The sequence below is a fragment of the Cadophora gregata genome (assembly GCF_030347475.1).
Source record: "Cadophora gregata isolate MNR1 chromosome Unknown scaffold_12, whole genome shotgun sequence".
NCBI classification, from domain to species: domain Eukaryota; kingdom Fungi; phylum Ascomycota; class Leotiomycetes; order Helotiales; family Ploettnerulaceae; genus Cadophora; species Cadophora gregata.
In genome coordinates, this window is record NW_026695935.1 from 1262740 (window position 1) to 1283916 (window position 21177).

The 21177-nt window shown below is 48.5% G+C and overlaps 7 protein-coding genes across 8 annotated transcripts; 3 read left to right on the forward strand and 4 right to left on the reverse strand.

The window, feature by feature from the left end:
- Positions 1 to 351: 351 nt before the first annotated feature.
- Positions 352 to 1754, reverse strand: ONS95_003209 (uncharacterized protein). The gene is made up of 3 exons (XM_058496505.1): positions 1643 to 1754; positions 1320 to 1552; positions 352 to 1240 (listed from the first exon to the last, which is right to left on the reverse strand). Exons 1-3 carry the CDS (start codon positions 1679 to 1681, stop codon positions 940 to 942), a joined length of 573 nt encoding a protein of 190 aa, XP_058353756.1. The 5' UTR covers positions 1682 to 1754; the 3' UTR covers positions 352 to 939.
- A 74-nt stretch (positions 1755 to 1828) lies between these two features.
- ONS95_003210 (uncharacterized protein) lies at positions 1829 to 3514 on the forward strand. 2 transcript variants are annotated; one of them, XM_058496506.1, is made up of 3 exons: positions 1829 to 2183; positions 2292 to 2888; positions 2941 to 3514. In XM_058496506.1, exons 1-3 carry the CDS (start codon positions 2099 to 2101, stop codon positions 3411 to 3413), a joined length of 1155 nt encoding a protein of 384 aa, XP_058353757.1. In that variant the 5' UTR covers positions 1829 to 2098; the 3' UTR covers positions 3414 to 3514. The 2 variants fall into 2 exon arrangements, with proteins under 2 accessions (XP_058353757.1, XP_058353758.1); XM_058496507.1 differs by having other exon boundaries at positions 1829 to 2888.
- A 161-nt stretch (positions 3515 to 3675) lies between these two features.
- ONS95_003211 (uncharacterized protein) lies at positions 3676 to 4811 on the reverse strand (the record flags this gene model as incomplete). Its single annotated transcript, XM_058496508.1, has 3 exons — positions 3676 to 4026; positions 4084 to 4632; positions 4734 to 4811. 3 exons carry the CDS (start codon positions 4809 to 4811, stop codon positions 3676 to 3678), a joined length of 978 nt encoding a protein of 325 aa, XP_058353759.1.
- Positions 4812 to 6597: 1786 nt separating this feature from the next.
- On the reverse strand, positions 6598 to 8821 carry LCC2 (laccase, multicopper oxidase, benzenediol:oxygen oxidorectuctase; the record flags this gene model as incomplete). The annotated part of the gene is made up of 8 exons (XM_058496509.1): positions 6598 to 6888; positions 6967 to 7311; positions 7369 to 7454; positions 7592 to 8022; positions 8077 to 8158; positions 8212 to 8394; positions 8445 to 8611; positions 8661 to 8821. 8 exons carry the CDS (start codon positions 8819 to 8821, stop codon positions 6598 to 6600), a joined length of 1746 nt encoding a protein of 581 aa, XP_058353760.1.
- A 3080-nt stretch (positions 8822 to 11901) lies between these two features.
- On the forward strand, positions 11902 to 13704 carry ONS95_003213 (uncharacterized protein; the record flags this gene model as incomplete). The annotated part of the gene is made up of 8 exons (XM_058496510.1): positions 11902 to 11937; positions 12031 to 12110; positions 12255 to 12376; positions 12443 to 12558; positions 12609 to 12664; positions 12825 to 12862; positions 12975 to 13197; positions 13335 to 13704. The coding sequence occupies 8 exons, from the start codon at positions 11902 to 11904 to the stop codon at positions 13702 to 13704; spliced, it is 1041 nt and encodes a 346-aa protein (XP_058353761.1).
- Positions 13705 to 14282: 578 nt separating this feature from the next.
- ONS95_003214 (uncharacterized protein) lies at positions 14283 to 17281 on the reverse strand. The gene is made up of 5 exons (XM_058496511.1): positions 16412 to 17281; positions 16328 to 16338; positions 16068 to 16265; positions 15785 to 15997; positions 14283 to 15732 (listed from the first exon to the last, which is right to left on the reverse strand). The coding sequence occupies exons 1-5, from the start codon at positions 16624 to 16626 to the stop codon at positions 15170 to 15172; spliced, it is 1200 nt and encodes a 399-aa protein (XP_058353762.1). The 5' UTR covers positions 16627 to 17281; the 3' UTR covers positions 14283 to 15169.
- Positions 17282 to 17693: 412 nt separating this feature from the next.
- Positions 17694 to 20465, forward strand: ONS95_003215 (uncharacterized protein). The gene is made up of 3 exons (XM_058496512.1): positions 17694 to 18654; positions 18706 to 19178; positions 19229 to 20465. The coding sequence occupies exons 1-3, from the start codon at positions 17830 to 17832 to the stop codon at positions 19317 to 19319; spliced, it is 1389 nt and encodes a 462-aa protein (XP_058353763.1). The 5' UTR covers positions 17694 to 17829; the 3' UTR covers positions 19320 to 20465.
- Positions 20466 to 21177: the final 712 nt, after the last annotated feature.

Below are 21177 nucleotides of genomic sequence, written 5' to 3' on the forward strand. Positions count from 1 at the left end.
TAGCTTCATAGACATTAGATAGTCGCCACACGGCGAACATGCGTAGCAAAGAAGTGTGCTCACATTCACTGAGAAGTTGCATCTAATCTCCAATTCCTGTCTCTCTCAGCACACCCACTTCCATTCCCACGCCCTCCACAACGCCATCACACTTACCCCCCACACAAAACAACCTCCGACATTCCTGCCCTCTCATTCGTTACACAGAATGCGACGAGCAACAAAACTTCTGCTTTCACAGATGAAGCAGGTCACGAACACGCTAATTACGAGCCATCACTCCGCGTTCGCGACAAGGCTGACCGAATGTCTTAGCCTCGTCCTGGATTGGGCGTCTGCTGCATGGAGAGTCAGCTGTTGCTTGCTCGCTTAATTTCCGCTTTGGCATAGGGATGAGGATGAGGTAGTGCTGTGAAGGACCCGTGTGGCAGAAGGGCATGTGAATATGCGCTGGACACTGGAAAGCTTCTTTAGCACCTTAGGCTGACCTGTGATCAGAGTCTGCATCATTGGCTGCGTAAGGGAAGAGTGGTATTCACTATTGCCTCCGCGTCTAGTTTGCTTTCGCTGAGGGTAACAGTGCTCCAGAATATAGCTCAAACTCACCAATAGCTTCTTGGAATACTGATTCGTATACGTATCATCCGCTTTATTCTGAATCTTTATAGCTTGGTGAGTATGACTTATAAAGAAGAGTTGAAACTCGGTACGCGGGACTTCAGGCTGGAGCAGAAGGCTTAGGTATCCGTTTCATAGTTTGGCGGATTCTTTCTGTGGGGAACAATATTACAGGGCTGGAGGTTGTGACGAATGTAGCCAAGAAGCCGGAAGAGTTGAAGCAAGATCAGAAGAAGAGGAATTCAGGAAAAGGCATCGCGGAAATGGGTGCCATTTCCGTCAAACTCTCGCACGACCTTCGTCTCTTCCATACCCGGTTTTCTAATTGTTGCCTACACTCCTGTAGATTTCCCTCAAATCCATTCCATCAAGCTCGCCCTCTGCAATCTCTCCAACAACTCTTCCAGGCCGACCCGCCACGATGGAGAAACTTGGGATGACCATATTGGGTGGCACAACTGTTCCATCCATAATCTTAACGTAATCCTTGATGATTGTGAATTTACCAATGACGCAGTTCGATCCAATATTGATATGGCTTCCTACGAGTGCTGCTTCGATGATAGAGCCTGGACCGACGAAGACGTGGTCTGCGATCTTGAGGGGATAATGCGAAAATTGCCTAGCAAGCAGGCTCTGTCAGCCTTATTTCCTCTTCATAGCCTGAAGACCAGGCATCAGCCATGATATGGAATCATTACCCCTTATAGAGCTTCCCAGGTGGCCGAAGCTCGCATCCTCGACTGAAGAAACAGTACCGTCCGATAGCTACCGCGACTGGATTCCCCTGCTTCTCGCTCGGATTGCTGGGCGGGAAAGTTCGAAGCAAGTCGCCGCGGATGATTACTTCGGCTTGGATGACTGTCTTACCCCCGAGGATGATGTTTGTTGTGCCAATTATTTGGGAGCGGCGCGATACTTTGTTGCCTGTATCCTAGAGGGGGGCATTAGCACTTCCAGAATCTGAAATCTCGAAGAAGGCTCTCGAGCAGGGACAGGAGCCTCTAGGGACTTGGGAACTTGCAGTTTCGATGTACTCGCCTTTCGCAGGCTTTTTAGACATGATTACATGGCAAGTCGAAGGTTGTACGGCGTTGGCGTTGGCGTTGTTTGCGGCCAGTACGCTCAGGGTCAGGTCTGAGGTAAATAAAGTAACCTACTAGGGACCGTCGTAGCAGCGCATTGCCCACCCCACCACCAACCGCAGCCAGCCTAGCCCCAGCCCAGCCCAGCAGCTCTCAGCCTTGCATGACACGGACAACAACCACCCAATAATGGCCCGCCATTCACAGCGGGCGTCCAAAGAGCTGAGGTGGCCTCTCCGGATTTACACGGCTCACCACCACGTCCAGCCTCTCAGGCACAATAATCCACGACAACCTTTTCCTACATTCCTTTGTTTTGGCCTTCTTGAATTCATGCTGGCGCGCTAGAAGACCATTGATAGCGGAAAGTGGAAAGGGGAAAGAAAGTGCAGAAGATGAACGGCTTTTCGGCCCGTGGCCTGGACGAGGATGCTTTTGGGGAAAAGAAAGGCAATATCGTCCAAGCTTTTGATGCATTTCGTGAGCTGTCACCACTAACATCTTGCTTTCTTTTACTTGCACTCTTCGAATGGACCATTTGCGCGAGTTGTCATTTGGGAAACTCTTACTGACTTGAATACGCCATAGCCAAGGCAAAGCCACAATATGTAACCAGGACATCAGGCGGCGGAAAATGGACTGTCGCAATGCTCGTCGTATCGTTCCTCCTCATTTTCTCGGAATTCTCACGGTGGTGGCGGGGCCACGAAACCCATACGTTTGCTGTGGAGAAGGGCGTTGGTCATGATCTGCAGATCAATTTGGATATTGTGATCCCAATGAAGTGTGATGATATACACATCAACGTGCAAGATGCAGCCGGAGACCGTATCTTGGCCGCCACTATGCTAAAGCGTGATCCAACAATGTGGTCACAATGGGTGGACGCAAGAGGTGTTCATAAGCTGGGTACGGATGCAAATGGGAAAATTATCACTGGAGAAGAGTACCATGAGCATGAGGAAGGGTTTGGGGAAGAGCATGTCCATGATATTATTGCTGCTGCTGGAGGTGGAAGGAAGGCCAAGTTCGCAAAGACTCCGAGGCTCAAGTGGGGTGCTGCTGGTGGTGACAGCTGTCGTATTTATGGAAGTTTGGGCGTAAACAAGGTTCAAGGCGATTTCCACATTACAGCTCGTGGTCACGGTTACCAGGAGTTTGCTGCTGGGCATCTGGATCATAATGGTACGGAAGTCTCTTTTTTTGGAAAGCACGAAATTCTTCTAACATCTCATAGCCTTCAACTTCTCCCACATTGTCTCTGAGCTCTCCTTCGGACAGTTCTACCCCTCACTCCTTAACCCTCTCGACCGAACCATATCTACAACCGACAATCACTTCCACAAGTTCCAATACTTCCTCTCAGTGGTACCTACAGTCTACTCTGTTGATTCTAGCACGCCGTATGCCTCCCGCACTGTGTTCACCAACCAGTATGCAGTCACAGAACAATCCCATATGGTCGGAGAGCGATCAGTACCAGGAATATTTTTTAAGTATGACATTGAACCAATGCTGCTCACAGTCGAGGAAAGTCGCGATAGTTTTCTGAGATTTGTGGTCAAGATTGTCAACGTTGTTAGTGGCGTGTTAGTGGCCGGCCATTGGGGCTTTACACTGACGGAATGGGCAACTTCTGTGTGGGGAAAACGGAGGAGGGGGAGGAGCGATGGTGTCATCAATGGACGGTCTCATGAGATGGAGGATTGAGTGTATATCTTGTGCAGTATTCCTACAATATCCAAGGTGTTCAGGTGTTAGGGGTTCATGTAGCTATCAAAAGACTGATCATGTCTGAACATAACATTATTGGTTATACTCTCTTGAAATATCTGCTTCCACAGAACGCTTTTTTGATTCCATGCATTAAGGCCAACCCGGTGGTTGCAATACTATTATCTTATTACGCAAAATAACTCCGACCAACAGGAGACTGAATTATACAAGATTTCCACGAACAATATGGATGACCCTACGAGGTGCTCGACTTTGCCAATCCAACCCCCAATCCTACGCCAAGGGCAATAGCCAAAACGATGAGAACGACGACCAACAAGCACCACCACTTTAGTCTGTTTCTGCGTCTGGCATGCTCATTCGCCTTGTCGATCTCTGTGTTTCCTTTATTCACATCCTCGGCCGTCTGGATGGCATTCTGCTCGGTATGTTCAATCACGGGATCTTGAGCCTCCACGATCTGAGCCATATCGGCGAACATAGCAGCAAGCTCGGTAAGAGTAGCCTCGATACGCTGAAGCTCATTGTGACGAGCACGGACGGCGCCAAGAACAGATGAAGCTTGTCCTGAACGATTACTCTTGAGCTATGAACTTGTTAGCGCCGTGTTTCAAAACATTTCTTGACAGATGGAAAGACTTACTGCAGTCTGGAAAACACCCTCGGATCCCCAGTCCAATTCAGATGCTTCTTGAACCTCGGCCTCCGAAGCTTCCGGATTGACAATGCGGTACTGTCTTGCGATTTGGTCACGGTATCGTTGTCTGTATTGAACTTCTTCTGACTGGTATTCCTTCAAGCTCTTCTCAAATTCGCCTTTCAGTTGTTTCGCCTGTCTCGCCTTCACGCTCTTCGTTCCATCTTGCGTCTTCAGGGCATCCAACTCCAAGTATTTGATCTGATCTCTGATTTTGGTGTTTGTCAGCTGTGTTTGCGTAACGAGGCTCTCAAGCTGGGCGGATGAGTTGCTATCTGGCGACGACAGAGCCCTCTGGTGTAGCGACGCGATTTCCTGGATGTTCGAGCTTAGGCCACGGATCTCGGATTTGGCATAATCGACGCGGGCGAGGAAGTCTTGTTGTGAGAGGACGGTCGAAGATGTTGGAGCCGCGGGAGCGCCGGCATTGGAGTAGTTGGACGTCGCGGAATAATTGGACATCTCATGTTGAAGGTTTTGTGTGCCTGGTTGGCCCTATGCGATCGCAAAAGTAGAAAATTAGTATGCTACTCTGTTCTGTTCGAAGCGTGTGGCTAGAAGCGCAGGCGGAGTGTTGAGGGGAACTTGAAGCTTACTCCGCCTTGTCCATTCTCCGCATTGGGTCCATTGTTGTATGGATTCCCGCCATATTGGTCGTATTGAGTGTACGACATCTTGCGCGCTCAATTGATGCACGACAAATAGTGGTGGAAAGGTCGTAGATGAAGAGTCGTGTTTGATGATGGCTTGCCGTGAATGACGAACAGAGCCGTCAGGTGCGGTGCCTAGGCCAAAGCTGACGAAATTGCGGCCGAGGAACAGTCAGCCGGTTAATCAATCGAAATTTCGCTCGATCTTTGACTCGACACGCAGACCGCAAACTCTGAATGTTCGGTGAGAAGACTATAGTATTGCTTGATACAGTATAGGGAGAGAAGAAAGGAAGAAGAGGCAGAGTCAAAGCAGTCTCGCTGCCTTTGTCGCCGATCTCACCTCAGTCAGCTCAGGACCTCACGCTGCACGCACAGTAATGCTCGCACACCTGCTCGCCTGCCTGCCTTGATCGGTGTTTGGCTTTATCCGGCCGGCGGTAAGGTTCCCTCAGCTCAGCCTCAGCCACTTTGCATTGTCTTCATCTCTGTCTCCTCTGCTCTGCATACAGTACTGCACTGTACCACTGGCATTGTGTCGCGGCCGAATACAGCTACCTGCCTGTCAACCGTCCGCGCTTCGTGTTTCAGCATCATCCAAAGCTTGTTGCGGCTCAACTGCTCTGTACATACAAATGACGTGGATCCCGACGAGTTCGCGTGCTTCAGGAACGCGCGGCACCCTTGTACTCTTGTCACATGACCAATATGGAACAGTGAACCATTCCATTGTCAAGGTCGCTAGGTAATCTATCAATCTGCCTCAGAGGAGATTTCATGGCTCTACCTACAGAGGCTCCTCATCCGATGTCGTTGCCGGGAGGGTGGTACGGCAGACGGAGCCAATTATGCTCAAATCGCCTCATCTTCTGGTGGAAAGCCTATCAGGACCTCCGTCGTGGCAAAATAGCTCATATGGACTCACTATGTTGAGAGATGTAAAGACCTTCCGTCCTCCGTACTCCTGGCCGAGCAGAGTACTCGACACTCCCTCCGCCATTCTTCGACTCAGACTTGGGACATACGTTCGATTCGCGACTCCTCGACTATGGACCTATTTATTGCATAGCAACAACTCAGCAACGTTGGCAAGTCTCGACTTGTGTGTCGCGGAGCGCTTCACATTCTACTCATCTGGTGGCCACTTTGAGCAATGTCGAGCTGCGATCTGGATTTGAAGAAGCCTCCGGGTCAATGGTTCACGTCTCGGAACGACTATGTCATGAATTGGCTCACAGATATTGTGCAAGCCAGTTCAAATTCACTGTCTATGCCTTGGGCAACTTCCATGATGAGTGCAAATTTCACAATCGTCAGAAATGGTAGTCTAAGCAAGCAGCGTCTGCACGGACTGGCCACATGGTCATAGACTGTCATCCAAACCCCATATATGCATTGAAGTAGTCTGCTGAAATCAACCAACTATAGGTATCTGGCGTTCGCATGAAGAATTTCGTTCCATACCGTTGGTACAAGACATGTACTGTACCTGATCAGTGTTATCCTGAATCACGCTCTTCACTTGTTTGTTAGGAAAAGGTACGGTCTACTTAGAACATACGATGCTTAGCAGGTCACCGAGCAAGTGTTCATTCAAGCCTCGATGTTAATGTCGTGTATCACATCTGCGACTTTACTGGAGAGGGGTTTTTTTTTTCTGTCGAAATTTTTCATTATGCAGTTACAACTCCCTGCTCCGACAGCGCAATATTGACAGATTTCAACCACACCAAACTTCATCCCAAACAAAGGAAACCCATCAAGCCGCCAGTATATACTTTGTACAATTTGAAGGTCCCAGTGGGGCTGCTCAGATTCCGGAATCGTCCATAGGCCAGATCTCAGTGGCACTGTAAGTGGTCCAGGCGGCACAAGTATCAGTCAAGATGGATGTGTCGTCGATGGTGGCGTCAATCTGGCCTTCGGACTCGACAAATTGCATGGCTAGGCCTTCAGAGGCGTGCCATGCAATGTGGCAGTGCAACAACCAAGAACCCGGGTTATCTTTCTTGAAGGCGATAGCGAGATAGCCGTTACCGGGCAACGATGCAACATCTCTGCGAGGAGGATTGACAAGGTTCAGAGTGCTAGTGGCAAGGTCCTATAAAAGTTGCGATGTCAGCGTTACTATTACAATAGTACGTCACCGCAGAAAGTGTTTGCCACACGTATAACTTACAAAGACGCCGGTATCTTGTCCGATGACCCAGAAGTCGTGTCCGTGTAGATGGATGGGGTGGGTGACGCCGAATCCAGTCAAGTCCTGGATGACATAAACCGCCCAAGTGGGATCCGCTGTAGTAATCTCAATCGGTTCCACATTGTACTCTGTTGGAAAGATGGACTCGTTGTTGTGAATTCGAAGCAGGGTTGGGTTTTCCCAGTCCAAGAGCAGAGAAGTACTGTTGATTGTCCAAGTGAAGTGTTCCCCAAAGAGAACGCCTAGATTCTCCTGGGCAACAGCTTCAGAGGTAAAGTTACCAACATCCATGGCCAGATGTGGAACCAGCTTCTCTTTGGGTTCCTGTTGTCATAAGTGTTAGTCAATACTCTTAGTTGAGGTGAGCTAGTAGAAACTCACATCTCCACAGTTCGAGGAGACTTCGACTGTATCAGTAGTAGTGGGATCCGCTGTGCTACTGGCGTCATACCGAACAATTCCTGTGACTAGAAGGGAAAATGTGTTAGTCTGATTCCTTTCAGTGCTGGCCCTCGCTGGGTAAAGAGGGCATCCCCCCTTAAGCGAAATTCCTGCATTCTCGCAAACAACCTCTACTTAGACGAAAAAACGCGGTTTAACTTACTGTTGGTTGGGTTCGCGTTGGATGAGCAGGCAGTTATCCACCCAGCGCGCATCCAGTAATCGTTACTTGCGGCATTAGCTTCGACGATGATATCATAGCGCTGGCCCATGCTGACAACGACACTGTCAGCTGCGTATGGGACAAGCGGTACGAGATCCATTCCGATAACTGTGAGGGAGTGCCCGTCGATGTGGAATTGGAAGTGTCCGTCCGTCGCACCGTTGATGAGTCTGATTCTGTACTTCTTTCCTGCTTCGAATACTGTCTCAAATTTCTTTCCGCCGCCCACACAGTTGGGGTCGGTTGAACCGCTGCAGTCGAAAGTGTTGGTGCCGTTAATCAGACCATTTTCCATGACAGGTACTGCTCCCTGCTTGGCAGTGTCCCAGAGTGCGGAGGCTGGAGTGTGAGACCAGTCATTTAAGTGAAGCCTATAAGCACGTAAGTGGTTTGGTCACAGGACTCCTTATAAGGGAATTCCCTACATCCCTAGGTCCTCGTCATAGTCCATAGTGGCTGGGCCATTGATGATCATAGGTCCCTGAAGTCCATCGCCGTATTGAGTGACTATCATCAACCATTAGCGTGGACAATTCGAATATTATTATTTACATCCTTACTCAGATGAGAATGATACCAAGTAGACCCGTATTGAGTGGCTTGGAACCTGTACGTGTAGGTTTCTCCGGGGGCAATGGGACATTGGGTGACGCCTGGGACCCCGTCATGCTCTCCAGTTCCCAATTGTCTCATCCCGTGCCAGTGGATGGAGGTGCCATTGTGCTCCATATTGTTGGTGACATCTGAGTTCCCGTTTCAGTTAAAGCTTTGGGAGTGAAGTTGCAGCACTCACGGATGATCAGGTTGTCGCCCCAGTCAGCCCAAATCAGGGGCCCCGGCACAGTTCCATTGAAAGAGAGAACTTGGTGACGATTGTAGCCATCAAGGGCCATGGTAGTGTTTTCCGCTGAGAGCCAGTACTCTCTGGTGATTCCGGTCTCCGGAACGGTCTCATACCAGCTGAATGTAGTCAGCATATAGCAAGAACCCGGCGATATCTTGAACCTACTCGGTATCGATGGAGAATTCTCCCCAACAGCCTCGAGAGGTTGCTGTGTTCTCGCATGCTTGACGAGCTTTGACGGGTGATGTCTTCAAAGAAGACGTGAAAGGAATTGCTGCTACCAGAGAGGTAGAGAATGCAAAGAATGTAGCGAGTGTGGTCTTCATGATGAAGGAGAGCGAGCGTGGTATCCTGAAAAGGAATGTGTTATGGAGATGAGATGATCTGATCTGGGAAAGAGAAAGAGGTGGGATACCACACCCTCTTTATAGATGACAGCGACGAGTCTGGCAGTGCTGTGATGTCGTCGCTATTCCCCATACCACAACCTCCTTTGTTCACTAATTTGCAAATGGGTCCTCTCCACTACATCGACGGCTGAAAAGTCGATGGAGCCCCCCTTTCCCTGGTGGTGGATAGCCCCATTTGCAGACCACTGAATAGGGGGAATATTACCCTTTGAGGTTGAGTCAGGACGTATAGCTTTGCTCCGACTGCAATGTCTGACTCGGGGCTATCATTGTTTGCTTGCTTTTTTGAAATCTTGTCAAGTCCTTACCTCCCGAAGCAACTCCGAAGTCTTGAAATATACTTGCTTTGTATCAAGCGGCTTTGGATTCACCTTGTCTCGGCCACGTACGAAGTCACACTAGACCGTTATAAGGAAAGTTCAACCACACCTGTGAGACTGCAAGAGTGGTTCGAATCTACAAGGTGGACTGATGTGCCTGGCAATAGTCCCATACCGGTGTCAGCGAGGTCAATAGCCCCTAGTGGAGGATTGTTTTGCGAGCGGAATGGTTCTCGATGCGTTTTAGCGTTAACCATTCTCAGAAGCCTGGTGTCCGGGTTTGGCGGTGAGACAATTCGCGGGTAGGCCCGCTCTTCAAAAGTCCCCGGTTGACGCTGGTACTTTGAACCCATGCTGCCAGTTCCAGCAAGGAATCCTGTGCCATTGAACATGGTATTGAATTAGGCTGCGGCCGAAGCACGTCCAAGGATGCCGAATTGAGCTTAGACTGGGACAGCCACCCAAATTTCATTGAGTTTGATACGGCAACATTCAATTGTGATGTTGTTGAGTCCAGTTTACACGTATCATAGAGCGCGCAAAACCGCTTCTACACTCTCCGTCATTCACATCCTTCCTCATCTCGACACTACTCCCTTCGTCAAGTAGAAAAAGTCAGATCTCCTGACTTGAGCAGCTCTTTCGATGTCCGAGGCGAGCAATTGCAATTGCCCGTCTTCCAGCTTTGCGTGCTCTCCCGCTCTCGGAACCGATCAAGCGAGTTACTAAATAACCAGGGGTCACTCTACTGCGTCCCTTCGAACTCCACAATCCACAATACTCCGCCCCATGCATAAGTAACAAAATACTTCGCTCGCATATGCCGCTCGAACCGGCCCTCGGGAGTTCTCCAGGCTTTGCTTCGACTGCTGTCCTACTGCTGCAAATTGTTATCGTGTGGAAACCGGATGTATTGTAGGAGCATCAAGGTATTCAGAGAAGGTTCGCCCAGTGTTCGTCAGCTTGAGTGGTTTCATTGTAGAGTACGAGGACCCATGAGCACTGTACCAGGGCTACGAGTAAATGTTTACCATGGAACTTGACCACTTGCTTCAAAACAGAGTCAGGCAGTGTCAGTACATGTAACATATCGACTGATAAGAGGCACAGGGACTACGCGTTTGGTATCAAAGAGCTTCGGAGAATAAACATTGCTTCTTAACTGAAAAGTGGATCTGGTGAGATCCCCTAAAACTAGGATCATACGCCATCTGAGCAAAAGGTCTGTGCCCGGCATTTGTTTTTCAGCCCCTGTGGCGAGTGTGGACAAGGAAATACGCTGACGACGACGAGATCCATAAACGTTCATAGCGCTGTGATAAGATCAAGCATGAATTATGATCCCCGCGTCTAACTGAATTTGACCAGCAGAGTCTCTGCTCCACGCATACACTTCACCCTTATGGACATTAAGTTGGTATTTTACAGGCCAGACCTTGTCGGGGCCTCGATTCGAGCATTATGAAAGTAAAGTTCAAACGCGGATACAGTGGAGGGCAATGAGCGGCGAGGGAAAGGGAAGAGGTAACGAGGCTACGGTCCGAACTCAACGACTCATGCAGCCAACATGTCAATGATCCCAGTAACGATTGATCAGACGATAATGATCCGACTGAAGTTTTCGAGCAATTGCCGACGGGAGCGGGGAGGCTGGCGCGGGGGGCTGGCGAGAGCCAGCAGTGATGGATCGAAGAGAAAGGCCAATACCAATACCTAGGAACAGGATGGAAGGAAAGAGGTCGAGAGGTCGTTTAGATGCCCCCGGGCGGACGGCTTTTGACTTCCCGTGTCTTCCTCTGTCTTCCCACTTCAACACCAGGGGAGCAGCAGCACAGTAACCTGAAAGCACCTCTACCCCCTCGAGCCTGTCAAAGGATAGCAGATACTTTCCTCCTTCCGTGGTACTGGACCGCGTGACTCGTGAGAGGAACGTTTGCGTCCAAAGCTAGGTGGGTAAGGTAAGTAGGTAAGATTACTTCCCGCTGGAGCCGCAATGCTAATTCCTTCCTAGGTACCAAACTCTGCCTACCTTAACTACCTTAGAGTGTAGTACAGTAGTACTCCGCAGCTACCTTACCTTAATCAACACCACGCATCATTTAGTCAACACACGTGGATCTGAAGCAAAGAAGGCGCACTGGTGGCGGTAAGCAAGACGATCTAGAATCCGATTGGCAGGACCTGGATAAGAAAAGGATCGGGATTACTGTAGAAGACCTGGACGTGGACCTGGAATAATGGATCCCCTGCGGTGGATCTGGACTGGACCCTGGACCCTCGACCCTCGACCCTGGGCCTTCCGTCGGCGACTAGGTAGGTACTGTACTGTAGGTAAATTACCAGGTAGGCGAGGTAAATTTACCTTAGCGAGCGGGGTTCCAGGCAGGTACGGATACGGATAAGGTACGGAGGCTCGGGAGGGTACTTGTAAGGTACTTGTAGGTAGGTAAGGTATTGATTCATGGCGTCATGGCTTCAAGCCCCACCTTTGTACCCCTCCCCTCCCGAGGTCCCCTCCAAGTTGCTCAACCACACAACATAACACAACACAACACAACACAACACAACACAACACAACACAACACCACGACCTCAGTCAACTCTCCCGCTTTACATCGAGAAACTTCGTCTGTGCTGTTCTATTAGTCACAGACTAAGAAGGCCTCATCATTCAAGATGCCTCTGCTCGCCAAGAACCCGAAGCCGCGCATTGTAAGTATCAAGCCCGATCTCACCAGTTGACTTCCCGACAGCTCACCTCCAAGCTCTCGCAAATCGAGTACTAATCTACCTTTCGCTGCTCAGATATTGGGGACCATGACTTTTGGTCCTGATACGGCGACTGGTGCTCGTGTCACGTCTCTTGACGAGTACAATACGTTCCTGTAGGCCTAATGCTCTTCTTAGACTTTCGGATTTTTCTAAAGGCCGCGCTACCTTAAGACACCTATCACTCCGTGCTCTGAGTATTGAGGAATTTGTGGCTGGAGTACGGAAACAACCACTGACCCCGACTTTCTGCGTGCTAGTGATCATTTTCAGGCCGCTGGCTATAGCGAAATTGACACTGCACGCTCCTATGTTGGTGGCAAGCAAGAGGCCTTCACGAGGGAAGCTCATTGGAAAGAGAGGGGCCTCACACTAGCAACGAGTAAGCATTGGACGCTGATTTATTTCTCGATGAGCGAACCCTTGATCTGACTCCTTCAAAATTTAGAGGTCTACCCGGACAAGCCAGGCAAACACGCCCCCGAAGTTCTCACGGAACACTTCAACACCAGCTTGAACGAACTGGGAACTACCTGTGTCGATATTTTCTACCTTCATGCTGCTGTAGGCGTTGCACTCGTATCCTTGAGAATCACGAGCTAAGCTTAAAATAGGACCGCTCTGTTCCATTTGCCGAGACTCTCGAGGCTGTGGATAGGCTCCACAAAGAGTGAGTACCGAGACCAGATGGACCTTCATCGTTTTTGCGGGGATTGAGACACATCTTGGCAAAGTATCACGGACAGCGAAAACGTCAAGATGCCGAGAAGATCTTTTAATTCACACCGTGTAAAGTTGCCATATTTGTGCATATGCTTACTCCACTTCAGGGGAAAATTTGTACAGCTCGGATTATCAAATTTCACCGGTCAGTAAATTGTTCATCCGAGGACATATATTTTGTTGCCAGGAACATGAGCTGTTCTCCAGACCGACTCATGTATCATTGACAGAGAAATGCTAACTGGTAGGGTTTCAAGCTTTCGAAGTTGCCGAGGTTGTCATGACTTGCAAAAACAATAATTGGGTTAGGCCGACTATCTACCAAGGAATGTATAATGCTATCACTCGCTCGCTGGAACACGAACTCATCCCAGCCTGCAAGAAGTATGGTCTTGACGTGGTAGTATATAACCCGATTGCTGGTGGTTTGTTCAGTGGAAAATACAAGTCAAAAGACATTCCTTCTGAGGGACGGTACAGGTAGGTGATGATCTCGCCTTAATCAACGCTGTGCTGGGATGCCTAGAGATGCTGTCGTCTTGTTATATGTCTTTCATCAACGTCAAGACCACACATGGAACGCAATGAGCAACGCTAACTTTGGCATAATTTGGCAGTGATGCTGTCGGTAGAATGGGAGATATGTATCGAAAACGCTATTTCAAAGACTCCACCTTCGAAGCACTCAAAGTTATTGAGCCTGTTGTGGAGAAACACGGCTTGACAATGGTGGAGACCGCGTTGAGATGGGTTGTCAACCACTCAGCGTTGAACGTCAAAGATGGAAATGACGGCGTCATAATAGGAGTAAGCAGTCTTGCTCAACTCGACCAGAACTTGAAGGATTGCGAGAAAGGTCCACTACCCGAGGAAGTCCTGCAAGCACTTGACAAAGCATGGAAAGTCTCTCAGCCAGATACGCCAAACTATTGGCATCTGGACTTGAAGTATACCTATGACACAAGGAAAGCACTCCTTGGCAAATAGTTCTAGACTGATGAGCCAACCTACAACGCTCTGTCGGTGGATTTCCACCAATAAACACAAATCCTAAAATCTTGGCTTCAGTATTTGCTCGCAGCTTTGGGATTTCTCGATTTCCGCATTCTTGGCCAAATCTGCTGCAAGAAATGGCAACTACTTCTAATGATAATAATTCTTAGCGCCATCATGGCAGAGACCTTCTTTGTGGTGCAATTGCCAAGCAATATCATTAAAAAAGCCTGTCTCGGCAATCTAGCTAGAAGTACTGAAGGTATTTTCATACTTCGGTCCTCTATGAACTTCTCATACAGTGTACCCCCCGGCTCCAATGTAAAAAACGGGTCGGGGCGGCACATTTCTTCTAGCTGTAAATAGTAAGAATCCAGCGCTGCTCTAGAAAATCAGGTTAAGTTGTAGCCTCGAAATCTGGTGTCTGTCATGTCACTCTTTACTAAGTTTAGTACTATATTTACACAGCAACCGTGAGGGGAACTGACAGCAACACAAAAGCGGCTGGCTCACGCCCGGCCCACTTTTTACATTGGAGCCGGGGGGGGGACTGTAGGGTACCTCATGTGAACCCTGAACCACTATCGGACAAGTATTGATGGCATCAGGGTCTGCGGGGGCAACTACCTTAGTCCCGCCTCGTGAGCTCTTTGCACCTTCCTCATCCATCAAAGTCACATATCGTTATCCTACGCTATGTGGAATGTACCTTGCAAGATATCCAAATATAGATTAGCAAACGGCGAAAGTAATCCTCCCTCTAACAACTCGGAGTTCGGCTTGTATCCAAGGCTCGGCCCGTGTCTGAGGGACAAATAAGGTTCAATATACAAGGCTTTGGAATATATTTGACGGTCCGGCAGACGAGCCTAAAAGGGCTTTAAGTGCATGGCCCCCACGATACGTTCCAGTCCATCCGACCCTGCCGCTCCGCTTCCTTGCAAAACGACCACTGCCGGGCATCGATTCCGGTCCTCCCATGAAGTTTCACCTGCACTCCTTCCATCACGGGCCACACTTCCCCCCAACTTACCCCACTTGGTGTTTTAGTGCAATCCAATATAGTCTCCGACGACAGCTTGTGACCAGTACAGAAGAGTCGCACGCTGGCACAATCAGCACTGTTCGCTGGATGTGATGTTGACGGTGACGCGGCCTCGAATTCCCCTCGCTCAATGTCCAAGGTTGAACGGAACAAACGAACGAAGCAAGTGGATGCTATCCACGAGGACACGGAGGAGCCTCCTCATCCTACATAAGCTCAAGTTGAATCAACACCCTTAAATTTTAGCTATCAACCTTTAGGAGGTCTCACTATCGATTGTTCTCAATCCCGGTATACAGAATATTGCCGATATTGGCTCGATTAGGCGATGCTGCCATCACGAGGGACAACAACATGCCCCCGACAATCTTGACACCCAAACAATCCACTCGGAAAAGACTATCTATTTCAAGATCAAGGTTCACCAGGCCAGATGGTGTCAGCCAACTTTCTCACCAACTTTAACTTCGCCACCATCTCGTCGTGTCCTACGTTATTGCCATCACTGTGACTTGCAAATCCACACTGAGGGCTAACACCAAGTCTCTGAAGAGTCTCCTCCTTAGTCTCCCCAGTTCCTTGACTGATTAATGCAGCAGCTTGGAACACCTTCTTCTTCATCTCCTCGATATCTTCCAGTTTCGGGAATTTGCTCGTAATCAAGCCCAAGATTACATTCTTGTTCTTAGGAAGCTCCTTCAACGGTTCGAAGCCTCCGGCGCGTGGGGTGTCGTACTCGAGGTAATAAGTGTCGACATTCAACTTCTGGAACAGCTTAGTGGCGATTGCATCGTAACCACCCTCGGAGAAGTGTCGACCTCCTACGAAGTTCCCGCGGCAGAGGTGGACGCCAACGTGCATATCTGCTGGGCGTTTGGAAAGACAGTCGTTGTAAAGCTTGATGTATGAATCAAAGAGTGCCTCGGAGTCTTCACCATCTTTCTTGAAACCCGCAAGCATATTCTCAGAGCAGAAGTCTACATACTCGGTTAGACAGAAGGGAATGCTGAAATAAGGGATATCAATTACAGGCTAGGTTTGGGTCATCAATTTGAACATTGCGAAGACCATTGTCGTAAAGAATCTGGAGCTCGGCTTGATATGCTTTGGCAATGTCTGCAAAGTATTCCGCGTCGGAAGGGTAGACTTCTTTAGGGTATGCTTTGCCTGTCTTGTAGCGTAGATGGTACCAATTTGGGGCCGCTACGGTGAGCTTTGCCTCTCGTTGTTTATCCTTCGGCACTTCATAAGAATTAGTTATGAATATTGTCTTATTTGAGAATGGAATATAGCTGGAAAGGTAGCGCATTACATTGGCTCTTCAGGTAATTCCATTGATCAACGTACGTGCTACCGACGTGTCTGATCTTTCCTGTGCATAGGACTGTCTCTCCGGGTTTGTGACCGCTTTCTGTGAAAGCTGCAATATCTGGGACGTAGAGTCTAAAGATATCCGTATCAAAATCCGTCACTTCTTCGAAACCGTCGAGGCCTGGGAAGAATGTACCCCCTTTAATAATCAGTTTCGAAGACATTGGAACGTTCGACTGAAGCATTCGTGTATAGACTCACAAAACATGTGCCTGTACTAAGGTAAGTAATGCATCCTACACATGCCAGCTGATCTTTGGGGACCAGGCTATAGATTAAACTAACCTAGGGTACTCTCCATCAGAAACAGCATGGAATCCAAGATCGAGCTGTTCCTTGACAATCTCATCAATTGAGTCTTTTGTGACAGCCGCGAGCTTCTTCTGGTCACCCTTTCCACTATCGATAGCATGGCGTTCAGCCAACAACTTCTCGGGACGGAGGAGAGAGCCTAGATGCTCTGCTCTGAAAGGTGGACGTTGTTGACGAGTGCCTGACATGGTGATTATTGATTTTGATGCTCAAAGTCTTGTGTTTCTGATTTCTTTGTTGCTCTCAAGCTTGTCTGGGGACAAATTTTACTGCTACTGAGTGAAAGGGGTCATGAAATAGTCTCGCTCTTAGTGAGGGGTAGGGAGGGGTAAAGGTGTCGGTAGAGGTCATCGAGCTTCTTAGTCGTCTCCCAGAGCCAGAACGATTCTCCTCCCCGTTTCCTCCCCGGAAGAGCTCGTCCACCTCATTCTTCCGGCTAGGTCGTGGATACCGAATCATTAGCCGAGCTTTTTCAGACTAGGTGGTGGTCAGCTAGCAACCTTTGATAGTACTTTTGATACAACTGGTTGTTCGTGGGTTCCACTGGCAATTGATACCATACCCCACTTGTAACTCATTGGGAGTCTGAGAGAACAATTGCATCTTCTAGGTTCTAGGTGTTGTCACGCAGGTTGTACGAGTAGGTGCGTACTGTACTGTACAGTATGGTACAGATGTGGAGCCCCTCAGCCCAGCCCAGGAACAGAGGGCGGGGCGGGGACGGGAACGATTACCCGGATAGGTCTGGTACAGAACCGGGAGCGAGCTTCAGCTGCCAGATCCATGGGCGTCCGCTTCCCCGCAAAGAACATGACTCGAACCTGACATTGGAAGCCAGCCCTACCCGAAGTTTAACCATTGGGCTTACCCGTCCTATCGGGTGCGCTTGAAAGTAGCCGATTAAGGCACGGCAGAACATCAAAGTCATAAGAGGAAAAGGCTACTTTCAAAACGTGTAATGATAATAATTATATTCAGTCTTTAAAAACACTTTTGAAATAGTACTTTGATCTTCTAGTGATTTTTAAGTAATATTTTATAAGAGTTTCGTTAAGAGAAACATAACATTTAAGCAACGAGGCACCTCGCCAAATCGGCTACTTTCAAGTGCACCCGATAGCCCTCTTATCGGGAGGCCAGATCCTTATCGCTGCGAAGGCCAACCTCAGTCGTCACTCATCCGTGTCAGCATCAGTGAGAGCCTCATACACAGACATCTACATCATTGCGGCAAAGCTTGCACCAAGAGGAGAGCCACAACTTGAGTGGTATGCGTAGCTTCCTTCCATGGCTCTACTACATGCCCAATACGATACAGCACACTGACGAGGACTCCATAGAACACTTTGCCAAACCGTCGACAACGCCACGAATTCACACTAGGTATTCCAATGGCATGCAATATATCAGAAGGCTTACCGGAAGAGGTTATTACATCTTCTGCAGACAGAAAAGAACCGGTTTCCATTGAAGCTTTGCCAAACGAAATACTGTCTCAAGTCTTCGGATACTTGGATACTTCACCACCATCACATGGCATTGATGCTCTCCACGACGAGCCCGACTTTGATATTACAAGGTCCGAGGATAGTCCTCTGAAGGCATGCTCCCTCGCTTCTAAACGGTGGAGAGATGTGTCGAAGTCAATTCTGTTCAAAAATGCGCAATTTATTGTCCGGCAAAACACAACTCGGAGCATCATGCTCAGCCAGCAGATGAAGCCCTTCTTTGACTTTGTACTCGCAAATTCTCTACGACACATCAATTCTTTCTCGCTAATTGTCTATGACAGTCGGGTCACAGATAATGCGAAGAGTGAACGTCGACTCGACGACTTTGCGGACTTCTGGTCTTTGTTGTTTCGAATGATCGATCCTGTCAGTTTCCTTATTGTTGCCCCACCCGAAGCTTTAGGTGCTCTCACCTCCTGCCGTGTCATCCTTACAGATGCGTGGAATTTCGATTGCCCATGTCATTATCTGCGTCTTCAAAGGCCACTTGGACCGTCTCACGACAAAGCTTCAGGACCGATCGGTGGCTCCGTGGAAAGTCTTTCTAGCCCGAAAGATCCCCCTGTAAAAGATCTCCAGCAGAGTGCCCATGTGACATCTACAAATTTGTTTGGTATTCGACCATGGGACAGACTTCTACTCAATGAAGGCTCTTTTATCAAAGCCTATGCCACTTACGAGTTCTGGTTGAGAAAAGCTCCCTCGGTTGGTGTCCCCCTTTCGTTGTCTTCTACTATGTTTCTAACAACGCGAAAGATTCTACAAGATCTCTTCGGTGCATCAGCTCAAAATGACAAGGCTCACATCAGTCCCACGATTTGCGACATGGAATATATCGCATTATTTCCAATGTGTGGTCATTTCGCAGATCTCTCTGAGAACTTACCAAGACTGGATCGTCTTTACTGTCAACTTGTACCACGAAATCAAATTCTTTCGGATCCCAAGAAGATGGTTCAAGTCGAATCCGAAGATCTATGGATGGAGAGAAACGCATCTTATGCCTCCCTGATGCGAGAGCTCTTCACCTCACCACCTAGCCATAATTACCAGCACCTCAAAGTTTTTGAATCCGGCGATGCAGCCGACCGAGCTGCTTGGGCGATGGCAGTGGAGTATGTCAAGCGAGCAGGGAATGGTTGGATGGTTGGTGGAGATGGTATCTTTGTGAGAAAGCCAGAAGATGTCAAGCCTCTGGACGGTGAGACCGAAGTGGAACCATCGACATTGTCAGTCAACTGAGCCATTATGATTTTATGGGATGCTGACCCAAACTCAGTCATGGCTCATTGATCAGGTGGGCGTGGAATGGCACTGCAGAACTTCCAGTTTCCGCCTATCCGTTGTATGATCATCCTATGGGGCCATAGGCAGGCTTTTAACGGGTACTAATACTTCATGAAGGTGGCATTACGTGATTGGCTTCTTTTCGCGGACCTATTAAACATCAATCACAGTTTGCACTGTGAGACTTGTTCTCGGCTTTTTGGACTTTCTAGATAAAATCTCATGGTTGTCATATGCTCTAGGCAGAGGCACAGGCGAAGTATGTCGAGCCGGGACGTGTCATGGTGACCCGACTGAAGGACATGTTTCAATCCTTCAGCATCAGCTTCCCCTTCGTTGCTCATATCACCAGACATGTGAACACGAATACATGGTTTTATATGGATTCAGTCGCTCCACAAACCCATCCATTCGTGTATCTATCAACGACGGTCGATTGACATCCTACCCAACATGATCAGCTCACTTTCAGTCAAGCCCAAACTAAGGGGAATGATGTGACAGATCATTGTCCTGTCATTTGTTCTAAGTATTGAAACTTGTTTGAGTCCAAAAGTACCGACAGGTAGGAATCTTTGTCAAGCATTCTGGCGGTAAAGGCTTTCCCCGCTGCTCTACAACTATGCGTCCCTTCGTCGATCAGTTCCGCCAAGCTTTAACGAAAATCCTTCAAAGATGGCTTTCACGAAATTTTTCCATAACATACACAGTGGACGTAATCCCAATGTGCGTTCACGACCGAGGATGCGGGTAGCTCCCCGACTGTAACTTCCGCTGAGCACGATTTGATATCAGGGGCCCTGTTTCGTTCATCCCTCAGCACATTCCATTAGATGTCTCGAGAATGCCTGGGAACTTTGGGACGGACAAGACTCCGGGATACTTGGCTGAAACACTGCTGTACATGGTCTCTTCCGCTCCTGAGTACCATAATTCTCGGAAAATACAAGCCACAGTGCCATTTGTGTAATTGGAAATTGGAGCTCCTAGCATATGCAACCATCATGTTCTCACTGTTGTGTCTTGCTAAGATTGGTTCCCTCATTTCAACATCTCTTTGCTCAGATGGTCTTCTCATGTCAACAGCTAGTGGGGAAATACTTGTATCCATCGATCACAGTACCCCTGTCGTTCATATTCTTTCAAAAATTCCTTATCCAGAGACTCCTGTGGAAACCTCAGATTCGAACAAAGACCTCATAGAGCGTCGTTAATATAACTGCTTTGAGTCCATTATGTATGCAGCATTTCAGCAATAGTCCTCTAATCCATGCTGCCAAATTCCTCAGTTTCTCATAGGTGGAGCACAATCAGATGACAATTTGCAACTCAATATTTGTTCTCCAGCTTTGAAGAGTGTCAGGAGCTTGCTTTGCTTTTGTATATTTACCTACCTAGTGGTGGTTTTATTAGCAGTGGTACAAACTCTATTGCTAAAATCCTGGACATATGGGCGGAGAGAGCGCAGTCACACATATCATTGTCACTCCCAAGTCAGTATTGAAAGCTCAATGGCAGGCTTTTCTTGTTAGTTTTCCTAATATATCTTGGGTACCACGTCAACTTCTTCGGGTGTTCTCACGCCAAAGCGTTGGCGGACTCTAATGCTTGTTTGTAAGACCAAGGTAAGACGTAAGTCATACCCGAAAGCGACAGAATGCTTCCAATACTCACGCCATCCTACAGACTCGGATAGACAAGAGATAATGCTGCATTCGGTGGCTATCCCAAACCCATCACTCTTTGGAGACAGTTGACAACTGCAGCAGCCAGCCTGGTACAATGTGATCTATAATTATTGGACATCGTAATTGAATGCCATTCTGCCCCGCAAACTAATCCACGAGTTTCGGTGTACCAAAATGTCCAACTCTCTCAAATGGTGATTCCAAGGTCTTTTACCAAGCTGCCGGGTGCGGTACGTCACTCCTCCCAAGCCAG